The sequence below is a fragment of the Drosophila melanogaster genome, chromosome 2L (assembly GCF_000001215.4).
Source record: "Drosophila melanogaster chromosome 2L".
NCBI classification, from domain to species: domain Eukaryota; kingdom Metazoa; phylum Arthropoda; class Insecta; order Diptera; family Drosophilidae; genus Drosophila; species Drosophila melanogaster.
The window spans coordinates 9110946-9123256 of record NT_033779.5 but is presented as its reverse complement, the minus strand read 5'-3'; the positions used below and the strand labels follow the sequence as shown (position 1 = coordinate 9123256).

The 12311-nt window shown below is 38.6% G+C and overlaps 1 protein-coding gene and 2 long non-coding RNA genes across 3 annotated transcripts; 1 reads left to right on the top strand and 2 right to left on the bottom strand.

The window, feature by feature from the left end:
* The first annotated feature begins 1333 nt into the window (after positions 1-1333).
* lncRNA:CR44616 (long non-coding RNA:CR44616) lies at positions 1334-1686 on the top strand. The gene has a single exon (NR_124157.1). It is a non-coding gene; the product is annotated as a long non-coding RNA:CR44616 (long non-coding RNA).
* Positions 1687-3216: 1530 nt separating this feature from the next.
* Positions 3217-3675, bottom strand: lncRNA:CR44617 (long non-coding RNA:CR44617). The gene has a single exon (NR_124156.1). It is a non-coding gene; the product is annotated as a long non-coding RNA:CR44617 (long non-coding RNA).
* A 6296-nt stretch (positions 3676-9971) lies between these two features.
* Positions 9972-11443, bottom strand: Or30a (Odorant receptor 30a; the record flags this gene model as incomplete). The annotated part of the gene is made up of 7 exons (NM_078796.3): positions 9972-10073; positions 10135-10242; positions 10300-10401; positions 10461-10560; positions 10614-10884; positions 10938-11076; positions 11132-11443. The coding sequence occupies 7 exons, from the start codon at positions 11441-11443 to the stop codon at positions 9972-9974; spliced, it is 1134 nt and encodes a 377-aa protein (NP_523520.2).
* Positions 11444-12311: the final 868 nt, after the last annotated feature.

Below are 12311 nucleotides of genomic sequence, written 5' to 3'. Positions count from 1 at the left end.
GCGTCTCCTCATAATCATTCAATTGCTTCCATGTCTTTCAATAGCTTCCATAGAAGGCAGTGCTCGTTCTTGGGTTTTTGCTTTTCTGGTTCTGTGCCGCATTTCCGTTCCGTATTGGAAAAAGCTTCGTTTTAATGATTTTTTTTGTTCTATCATTTTCAATGGTTTATCAAAATGCCGGCGACGCCGTTTCGTCTGGCCACCATTTAAGACTAAAGTTTCTTCTGTTCTTCCACGGCTTTGTTTTTCCCTCTCTGTTTCGCCGTGTATTTCCGTCCCCCTTTCTCCTGCTCAGTCTGCCCGATTCTTTTCTATGCATATATCGGCTTGGCCATATCTTTAGTATGCATTCGACGCATTCGAGAAGTTTTTTCTCCATTTATCGCAAACTTTGGCCGGGCAGGAAAAGGCGCGTTCGGACTTTGCGTTGCTGTCTTTTTCCCCTTTTTTCCATATTTTATTCAATTTTATTCGAGTGTATGAGGGAAGATTTGTCATGTGTTTTGTATGCATTGCATAAAACAATGCAAAAGTGACATTTCCTCAACTCGCCTTTCACTCTTATCAGTTGGCGTAGAAAAAGCAGCTGAGCTGAGCTCTGCTCAACATGCTGGTTGTCGGATGCCGATTGCTGATTCCACTTCCAATCCGCCTCCGCTCCTCCACTTCTGCCTTGTCAGTCAGTTGCTCTTTAATACTCCTACAATCGCCTGACTGGACTTTCGATAAGCCTCACTACCCAAGTGATAATAAGCAAAATAACTGCCGAGTCAAAAGAGCAAACTTCGCTCTGATTGCCAACTGACGATTGGCGATTGTCGATGTGCTGCAATTGATGATTGCGAAATGTTCCCATAGTGTCAAAAATACCCTCATTGGATAGCAGTAGTTGTCTTCTAAAGATTAAAATATTTGAATTATAAAATTGGTTACGCCAAATCAAACAAAATATTTATCATAATAGAAATCGACGGGAGTAAGGATATATCTGCTGCTTTATTACTTTCAAATAATAAGAATTTATTATTGCCAATAGCTCGCATGATTAGTAAGTTACAGCTAATAAATTGTATAAATATATGTATTATTTTTTTTTCCATCATTGCAAGAAACTTCCACACTTTTATTCGCCCATTGATTTATATTTTATGGGCAGAGTGCATATTTTTCCGATTGCAAATTTCATCTTGCTGCGCTGATGGCTTGTTTTCAAAACAACCACTCATAAATCACTGATAAAATGAACAAGTACCAATTTCATTTATATTAATTTATATGCCTTTTGCTGCAGCCACTGATTGCGCATTTTTCTCTGGATCAGTTTCCGCGGATTGTTCGAGGCACTGACCATGGGCAATTAGTTAACGTGCGGCGCTTGTAATAGAAACTAATAGCCACTCCCATTTCAATTCCTATTTCTATCGCCATTCCCCATAAAGGCATTCCGAAAACACGCATTCTCGTCTAACAACTTCAAAGAGGCCGTCTCGACAGCGGACCGGGGGTACTTTTAATTAGCTGTGTAAATTGGTCAACGAAAATGAAATTAATTAGCCTAAGCGATGTTAATAACTTTATCGGCGTTGACAACTTTATTGGCCATCAACTGGAGACTGGACTTTGATTGTTAGTTGTGATGAGAACAGATTGGATTGGATAGTGAAGCATTTAAGATGAGGGAAGATTAAGAAAATAAAAAAAAAACTAATAATAATATGGGGGCCGTCATGCATTTTCAATTAAACTTATTAATAAACTTAAGTATTTGTGAATCAAGTTGATCGTTGAAATGCCAATCTTAACGACAGCGATATCAGATTCTATTTTAAAAATTTCCTTAACATTTTATTGTTTCTCTAAAGCCATACTTATCCCATTTCAATCACAACATATCAATATCAACATTTTTATACTTGACTGAGTTTTAACCACAATAAAATGAAATCATACACAGCATAGTTTCAGCCTTGACTTTATCATCTTTTAAACTTCTTTTTTACTCATCTTCGACAACTAGTTCGCATACCGATACACATTCCTTGGCCGGCTGACTACCTGGTCATTTTGGCTCACAGGTAGCCAAAAACTCATAATCTTATTAGAATTCGATTGCGGTTCGGAAATCGTTTGAATTCGGAGAGAAAAAGGTTTCCCATTCCAGCCAACGCATTTCATTAAAATGGTTTCGATGTTCGCCGGTATTTCTTTTGTGCCTCTGATATTGACGCCCGCCTGTCTATCGCATCTTTTCAATAATAATTTGGGTTTTATTCCACCGCCAACGAACATAAAAAAAAAAATCGACTCTCCAATGACTTTTTGTCAGAGGTGCAAAAGGAGAGGCTGAGTCATGATGTCGGTTTCGTGGAAGATATAACGATAAAGATGGGATCATTGAAGATACACAGCAAGCAGGACAAATTGATGGGGCCTTATAAATGACTAATTAATTCCTCGTATAGAAGCAAAAGAAATTTTTATTTTGGAAGCTACAAATTCGCATTTCATTGCTGTTTCAATTGCCACTTTTGAGCAAAGCAACTATAAATTCCAAATTTTCATAGCATACTTTTAAGTGGCCATAAATATTCGATGACAAACAGTCGCAGAGATGCACTTTTAGGCAACCCGCACAAATATTCCACCGCCGGATATCAGCCAAAATGAAAACTTTAGAACGTGATAGTTGCACCGACTATTTGGGGGCGTGGCAGGGGATAAGGCGCGTGCCTAAGTGCCGCTTGTCTAGACTGCTCAACTAGCAAATGTCAAATGAAATAAATTTCTATCCGCCCCGCAACGAGCAAGGTAAATATTAGTGAGTAATTGAAAAGGCTTTCCAGGAGTGCTCCCCAGGAAAGCGAATTGTCCACTGCTAAACGTCAGTCATTGTTGTTTGTTGTCGCTTATTTTTGGTTGAAAAGGCGGAAAACTTAAAGCGCCAAAAGAAACCGTTCAGGGAGTCCTCGAGTCTGGACCTGACTGCATTGGGATTTAACGAAGCAAATCAAAAGAAGCAAATAGAAGGATTGATGTATAAAATACCACTGGACGTTGGATGCACTTTCTGCTCATGCAGAAAGAACTCAAAGATTTTCTAAATATAAATAAATATCCAATTATATTGTAAGAAGAAAATATGCAATAAAATATAATTTATAAAAAATAACCTAAGATTACTTGGGAAGAGTATTGTGGAAAAGAACAAAATCGCTTGGCATCTTGAGCAAATCCCTTTCTACCAATTTTTCCACTTCTCTTCAACCCCTTTTCATAAGCTAGCCTGCAGCCATCATTCAAAGGCCTTAGCTCCATTTGGCGTTAATTAGTTTGGCAAGGCTGCGGGCGTGTGACTTTCACCAATCATTTACAACAGCAGCACCCCGTTTTCTTCGCTCCACCAGCTCCTCGGAAAATTCACGGATTCCCGCGTATTTTTTTCCACACAGCCAAAACAATTTTCATTAACAGTCAGTCGCCGTCATCGACAGTTGCTGACTTGCCTTTTCCCAATCCACCTCTGACCTACCAATTGCCAGCCAAGAGCTGATCCCCTTTTCGTGTCGCTTCTCTGATTACACATTTTAACGCCATTTTTGGCGCAACTTTTTCCCTTCTGACTTGGCCGTTAAACCCTTTAGGCCAAAGTCGGAAAAAAGTTTTCCCTTTGGTTGGCTGAACAGCAAATGAAAAGAATCTCAATGAAGGGTTAACAAGGAAAATTTGATTTATTTGATGAGTTTCACTGTTTGCCAGAGAAGACGCATTTAATGAGCATGAAAATGAACTTGCCAAATATTGTGGGAGCTTTGTGGAAATGACCAAAACATCAAGTAGAAAATGTCTGGCTGGAAATATTTTGCAACTGAAATTAATCAGGAAAGTATAAGTTAAATGAAAATTGTTTACTTTTATATCGAGAAGAGTTACTTACTTAAATTCCATAAAAGTTTGGCTGTTTAAGATAATGGAAGCACAGCATAGTAACTTATTGTACTGTACTCTGGTGCCCATTTTTTATAGGTTTCAGTTTATTTGTTTTATTCTATTGGCGATTGACAACTGAAAACTTTCTTTATTTCCTGTCCATTGTTGTGTTGCTGGCATTGCTTATGTATGTCACATTATTGCCTCATCCTCAGCCCATTCTGACTTAGACAAAGGACATTTCAGTGCTGGCAATGGAATTTCAATGCACTCCCATTATCCGCCCATCTCTCAGCATCGGTCTCTAATAAACAAGCGAAACATTTTCCCGCACTTTTCTAAATTCAATAAAACGCTAAGAGAGCAAAGGGAAACTTTTCAGTGTCGCAACAAAGCCGCTGATTATCCAAGTAGCTTCTTGGATATTCCTCTGGCACCTCCTACTTCTCGGGATGGGGGCGTGTCAAATAAGCAAGTGACATGAATAATTCCCAAGTCGGTTGGGCAAACATATCCATAGCCGTACCCTTATTGTAATCACATTTGGGCAAACTCAAATGGAAGTTGTAAATTCAATTAGATTTAATTTACGCAACTTTGCAGTGAACCAAAATGAAAGGGAGTGAAATAATTTCAAGGGGATGAGAGCAACAAAACTTTAGAACCAAAGTTTTACTCACTCAGGTTGTCGGGCATAATTAACTAAGAATGCGCAGTCTTAAAGTTTAAGAAAACTTTAACAAGTCCACTGCAGCGTCAAATGTCAAGTAAGTGCCTGACATTTAATGTGCAAAAATTGCAAAACTTTTCTCATATAAAAAGCATATTAAATCATTTTTATGGCAACATTTCTTGGTTTTTAGTTTGGAAGGGCACCCACCGACTGCTTTTACCTGTTTACATTGTTCTTGTTCATTTTTTATGCCCAGCTCATTCTCGTTTTATGCGCCATTTGGCGAGGCTCGTTTAGTGTTTTTTTGCCTTTTCTAGGCTTCACTTCAGCCACGGTGCGTATGAGTGATATTTTTATGATCGACGAATCTAGAGTTATGGCTCATCTGAAAAATTATGAGTGAGATGTTTATGAGCACGTGTGCAGCATATTTGCACCTAAATTTCAGTCATCTTAAATATATAAACTAGATTATGACAAGTAAAATTGTTTCTTATTTATTTGTAGTTCTTATCTGTGGATACAGTGCTTTAATGGAAAAAAGCTGTAAAAATAAGACAACGGTCTTCTAAACAAGTTGTCGACCTTAGGTTATTCGTCTACACACAGAATGAAAAAAACATCAAGAGTCGGGTGACTTTGCAGGATATATCTTTTGGTCATTGTAAATCTATATATATACACACCGTATAAATGGCAACTGAATTATCATAAGAAGTCACGTCAAGTGTTTGGCAACTGCTGCAGCGAAATTTCCACGGAGAGTGCAAAGTAATCGGAATGCAAAATAGTTTGCCAACAGCAGCTGTGACCAAAAAAGTGAACTTGACATTTGACATGTGACAGCGACTGTGACAGCCAGACAAATAAAATGTAAACAAAGCTAAAGCTAAAGTACTGAAATCGAAACAAAGGACACAGAAGGCAGCCACCAGAAGTTGACAGCATCATAATTTTGGTAAAAGTTTCGACCAACTATTCCAATCAGCCATGCAAATAAGAGTGGGAAATGTTAATTAACATCCAACCAACATGGTGATGGGAGTTGTACCTGTGCTGGTCGCATTCAAGGTTAAATTAGCTAATTGGCTGAATATGGCGTGACTAAATGAGTTGGCAAATGTCAGCATGCCCAAGTTGTAAAAAATATTTATGACTTGCCAGATAAAATTGGGCTTTAAATGAGAGGTGCTTAAATTCCTTAATTCTCAAAGTTATACTAAAGAAAAAGTGTGAAAATTGCTTTCTTCGTTTTTCCCAATATAATATTTAAATTAGAATTGAAATGTTTAAAAGGCAATGAGAAAAGCAAACGGCACCCAGCTCCATTGGCCATGACGGTGATAATCTACCCAGGAGACTAACCAGGCCCAAATGGAGTAGACTGAAAGAAAGAGGAAATGGAGAAGACAGGGGCAAAATGCAAAACGACAGGCCACAACAAAGTGTCAAAGCCACCAGACAAGCGTCTTTAGAAAAACAGCCAACATTTTGTTAGACAACTTGCAGTAAGGAGAAATGGATAATAAATAAATGGCAAGTATTATAAAGTGTACAAAATAGGATGAGTAGAAAGTGAAAATAAGATAATCAAATTGGAATAACACAAAGTAATCGAAAGAAACTAAAATACAACTGAAAGTGGCAACGAGAACAGAACCTTCGACAAAGAAATAGTCCTTGAGGCATGATTGTCAATAGAAATTGGTAAATAAAAGAAAATTAGCTTAAATTGAGTGATTTGGTTTACAAAGCCACAAAGTAGCTTAAAAAAAGACTTTATTAAAGTTCCTCGTTTTCTGGACTATTCAAATGATTATGTACAAGGCAATGTTTGACGGAGAAAAGTTTTAAAAACATATATTTGAAAAATTTGGACACTGTTTTGCTATATTTAATATAAAATCCCTTGTAAAACCCACAAAATCCGATTCAGATGTGTAAATACACTATTGTCACTTTGAAATGTTCTTAACGTCTCCAGGACATAACAGCAATGTTGATGCTACAAACTTTTCATTTTCAGATTTTACGTGACACAATCCCAAAAACTATGAGACTTGCACTTTGTTTCTGCCAGGATGTGAAAGGCTTTCAGACTGCAATTGGCCTGCAGCCCAAACTAGACACTAGTCAAACAGAGAAGCATTAAGTGGGCGGCAAACGCCTCCATAATCCTGGCCAAAAAGGAGGCATTCCTGCATTGGCACTGGTCACGCACACTAGTTTGGCATTCATAAATCGCTTACCAAACTAAAATCCTAACCAGATTTGTGCAGCAATTTTGATGGCATTCGGCAGATCCTGCCGACCTGTCCAGAACGTAAATAGCAATTTGCCAGGCAGGCAGCAGAGAGCAATCGGCACTCTTACTCCAAACTAAGCGATTTTTATCGAAGAATTGGCAACTTTGATTCTGATTGGCAGTCATTTCGAGCCGGTCTTCGAACCGCAAATGCATAAATGCCTGGAATTCATTTGACCAAACTAATTTCATTAGCCTGGCAAATACACATAAGGCAAACGCCGCCGCGTACACGACGGCCAGCTGTTTAGTCAGTTAATTAAATTTGATTTGGCCACACACAAAAGCCACTTTGCCCTGAATTATGCAAGAGGTACTATATCGCAGGTTGAGCTTTTAGTTTCAATTACCCTTGCAATGCAACTGAAATTGCGCTTAATTATTCAGAGCATGCTCTAATGGAAAACTTCGGTCCTTAGATAATTTATTGGCATTGATGTCATTTGGACACGGGTCAAGGCAACTAATGGAAGGAGAAATTGAATTTAATGTCCAAAGGATTGACATAGATTGTGGCGGATAGAGCAACAAACTAAAGACATATTCTGTATCTCTATGTTTTCTCCTGGCATTCAACACGAATATTAAATGTATGCATTGGGCTTAGATATAAGCTTTCTCTTTTGCAGTTTTAATAACTTAAAATGCTTATAAATGCTGATTTTCATTTTGTTCACTTTCTATTTTAAAGACAAAAAATGTAAACATTTGTTTTAGCCACATCTAGTTTTGTAGGAAAAATTACAGCGCAACTTGAGTTTTGTTTAAGCCGAATGATTCCCATGATTCCCTGCCCTTCCCATTAAACTTTTTTTTTGTAGCTGCAGGCAAACATCATAAAACCCTTGAAAGGTTTTTATTTAGCACACTCACAGAAGAGCATAAAACACTTGACCGCTTGACCTAAATTTCCCAACCAGAGCAGGATCAACGACACTCGTTGACTGTCCCTTTTGGCTCGGTCAAAAGTTAAATGTCAACAAAATAAGCGGAGGAAAACACGAGAAATGTTTTAAAAATTCCAACACGTAGGCAATTTCTGGATGATGCGCATAAAGCAAGCATGGAATTTGAAGGGCCAAAACTATGAAAGAAAATTCACGAAACGGAGGGTTGCAGAATTCGATAAGGAAGGGTTATATCTGAGTCGCCTCATTAAACCTGCCAGCAGTAGTCATGATTTCCACTCAGGCACTCTACTCACATAACTTGGCCCGAGGCGAGAATGGACGTAAATTGATTTGAGGCCGGATAAATTTCGAATGCCTGGGGAGCGCTGTTTCAGCTGCCACCTGCCTGGGAAATTAAAGATTCCGTTGGGCTGACAAAAAGTGTTGCCAAGTTGGCTACATTTTACTAAAGTACTTAAAATTGTCATAGAAAAGAAGTGCGCCGTCAGCTTGTATTTGATTATTTGATTTAGCAACTTTAAATAAAACGTAGAATGCTTTCAGAAACATTTAAAAAAAGTTTTTTTTTTCAATGCTTTGCTATTTTTACTGACTGCAAGTAACTTTTTTGTAACCTACAGCTGCCATCACTGCTGCTTTTTGGTGCTAGTGTTGATAAGCTCCATGCTCGCACGTACTACATTTTAGCACACTATTTGCGATGCGGGATGCGGGAATATCCGCCCTAGAAATGTGTCAATTTGGCGTCAAAGACATTGACGGAGCAACAACATGTTTACATTAGCAATAAAACAGGCGCAGTACCATCTGAAATTCAAGATGAGCCAGCTGCCATCGGTATAAAAAAGGGAATGAGTAGGTCCTGAGGTGTTCGCCAACCTCACGTACTCATGGATGGCAGAATTAGGGGGAATCTTGGCTGATCTTATCCTCCCCAGACCAGCCAGACAATAACTATAATTGTCGCATCAGCATTTTTTCCGGCCTCCTCCTCAGTCTCAGAGCCAAAAAGTATGCAGTAAAACGCGCCAGTCATGATTCGTTGGATTCAGGGAAGGAGGTAAATTCCATTAAACCAACCAACTCAGACACAGACGCAGACAATGCCTGAAGGCTCGTCAAGCGATTCCATTTGTAGGTCTGCCAGCGACTTCTGCTTCCTGACTACAGTTAGCCTTTGGATCTGTGAGGGGCATATAAAAAATTCTTAAATTAAAGTCAATTCGAAGACGAGTCTGCGTCGAATTTCGGATGTGTATGACGGGAGGTTTTGGAAAGGGGCTTGGCTCTGAAGTGAAAGTTAATGTTGATTAGGGAAATTGAAGTGATAACGCTAGCAACTTATGGGGGCTTCACTTCGAGTAAAGGCATTTAAATAAAGGGGGAAACACGGCGTTCCAAATAAATGCTTAAGACTAAAAAGGTGGAAGATAACCAAAGGTAATTGTCAATGGTTATATAAAAACTTTATAAAATAGCCTTCTTATTATCTTTTATAAAATAATATGTTATTGTGAATTGCCTTACTTAACGAATCCTTTTTGTGCTCTCAAAAACAAAGAAACAAAACTTCTCAACCCCCCCCCCCCCCCATCTATACAATGACCTCATTGGGGATAAATAACGGAGTTTCCAATTTCCAGCATTAATTAACAATTTGGCTTACTTGGCACTCAGAGCGGGAATTTGTAAGCAATTTCGGACACAATAATGTTAGGTGGCTCCATGGTCCTGCAATCCCTGTATCAGCTGGCAGCAGACTGGACAACGTTTATTTTACGAGAACATTTTAATCTAATTTAGCACACTTTAGATTTATATTTGCTTAAATAGAAGTTATCTGAATGGCACGTGCCGGGCATAACAATGAGCCAACAACAAAAGGAAGCGCTCGTGGTCAACTGCCAGCCAAGATGTGGTCGAAAAGCCAACAAAGGATCCAACAGAAGCAATTTTATTATAGTTTATTTCGTTGGTTGCTCCTTTCGAATATTTCGGAGACGTGTTGCAGTTGCCTCGAATGCATTTGCAACAATCCAATTGCACCGCATTTGCCCTTCCACAATATCCTTTGAGAGGAACATTTGCTGCTTAAATGCAATCAATTGTGGCAATTGTTCCACCAAAGGGGGCTAACCTTCTAAGCGAATTTTTCTTAGCCGTAAACGCGACGCAGAAGGGTGAAGAAGGAGTAAATGGCATTTAGTAGTGACTGAAGCATTTTCAAGTTCATGGGATATGTGCCACCCACCAGAATCTAAAAAGGAAAAAATTGTTAGTAGAAGGACATAACTGAGTAAATGTCTATAAGACTTCACCGCCAAGGGCTTTTGCGAGCGCATGATGAGGAACTTCAAAGTCTTTTGTGTGTCCACATCAAAGTCCATCCAATTGCTCTCATAGGCAGCAATGGCAATATCAAAGCTCTGCAAAATCCCATACTTATACAAAAATTTAAAAGAAAATTGTTAGACAACTCTTACTTGAAAGTATAGCTCATTGGCCACGTAGTAAAGGACTACACTGTTGGCAAATATCATTACCATGTATGCGATGACTATGACGGTCTGAGCAATTGTTTGAGCCTGTTGGATAGGGGAAAAACAAAAAAACTAGAATTTTTTTATAATCCCCCATCACTCACAATTATTAAGGAGAAAAGAAGAACACATAGCATGGCACCAAAGCAAAGGAACTCCACCAAATGAAGATGGGTGTTCAAGGCATTCATTGAATCAACAAATCTGTATTTAAAAAATGTTAAAAGAATTTTAAAAACAATTCTTAAACAGCTTACCCTGATAATTTTAATTGATATTTTATGCACCATATGATTTCACCACGTACTTGTTCATTTTTCAGCTTTTCTAGGCTTCTCAACTTATGTTGCAACACTCGACACATGAGAATGGCGAAAAGGGTAAATGTCACTACCATGTTTGTGTATGGTATGTACATGCAACACCCCATTGGAGCCATAATGGCTTGAATCACAAAGAAAATCTCGTAGTAAGGTGATGCGTATTTGTATTCATCAATAGTGGGCAAATACATGCCATATGGCAGAACTGCAAGAGATAAAATTGACAATGAAATCATCTAAGGAAATTATATAGCCCACCTCTTTCCGAACCAAAAATGGGATATGTAACAAAGCCAATGCAAGTGCAGCAGCCCATTAATAAATTAATCCTACTAATTAAAACTGATAGGCGTGTGGTTTCCTTGACCAAAATGTTTATGATGGGGTCATCTGATTGCTATAAAACTCCATTTATGCAATATGCATTTTTGAGATAATCTTTCGGTACTCACCAACAACTCAATGTAAAAGCTTTTCAAAATATTAATGAAACGCTCGTAGCTAAACCGCTGTACGCATAACAATACACCTCTGACCACCGTGTTGGTAAACAATACAGCCAGGTATACATTTCTGATGATAAAGTCCAAGGATTCGGTGCTCAGATATATATCCACATACTGAGTACAGTTGATAATGATGTACGGAGTCATTGCGACATAGCGGCGCCAGTTGTGAACAAACAGATATGACCAGAACTTCATTAGCTTCAGAGTGCTACCAAAAATGGGCATCTCCACCGGATCCATCGATTTCAATTCCATATTGTCTGCGTCAATATCCACAATGGTGTGAATTTCACAGCCAATTTCGGCTTCGTTATATAGGTGCTCAAGTGATTAGGGGTGGGATTTGTCTGTCTTGTCGTGATGTCATCATAATTAGCACTTAATTAATGGGGCTACATCGTGATTGTGTTAGGGCAAATGTGTTAATTAGCCATCCAAAGGGTATTATTAGAGGTGTAAAGAATACTATAGGATATTGAGGTCATTGGATAAAGGACATGTTCAGTTTTTAGGCAGCACAGGTCCTTAAATTTCTTAAACTTAAAGTCAGTTTGAGTAATTCGTTTGGGGAGTTTCGAGGACTTCATTTAACCTCAAGTTCCAAGAAAAAACATCTCAACATCTTCATTTTTCATGACCGTCCCTCTGTACTCCGATAAAAAATCTTAATCGGTGGCAATTTGTCTGTTTCCCAGCCGGGCGAACCTATAGAAATCCCGAAACCCTCAAGCCAACAAAAGGCGTTCAAAGAGCAACCTTTTTCATTATAACCCAACAACACCCACTACACATGTTGCAGACTCCCAATCTGTGTGCCAATTACAAGTTGTAGACCCTCGACTTTCTTTGAACTTTGAACTCACACTGGGTGTTTTCACTTAATATTTATGGTCATATAAACGGCAAGGAAACCAAATCATTTGTCATTAAGACGGGAGCTCCGGAATTCCTTTTATTACCGAGATAGGGCATCTTAATTGAGTTGCAATTGGAAATACTTTCGAGTGGACAAAGCAAAGAAAATATGTAATCAATCAAACAAGTTATTAAAGAAAGGAACCAGACAAACCTTAATTACTTTATTTCTTGGCTGGGAGATATAAATTGCGTATACGCCCTGTTT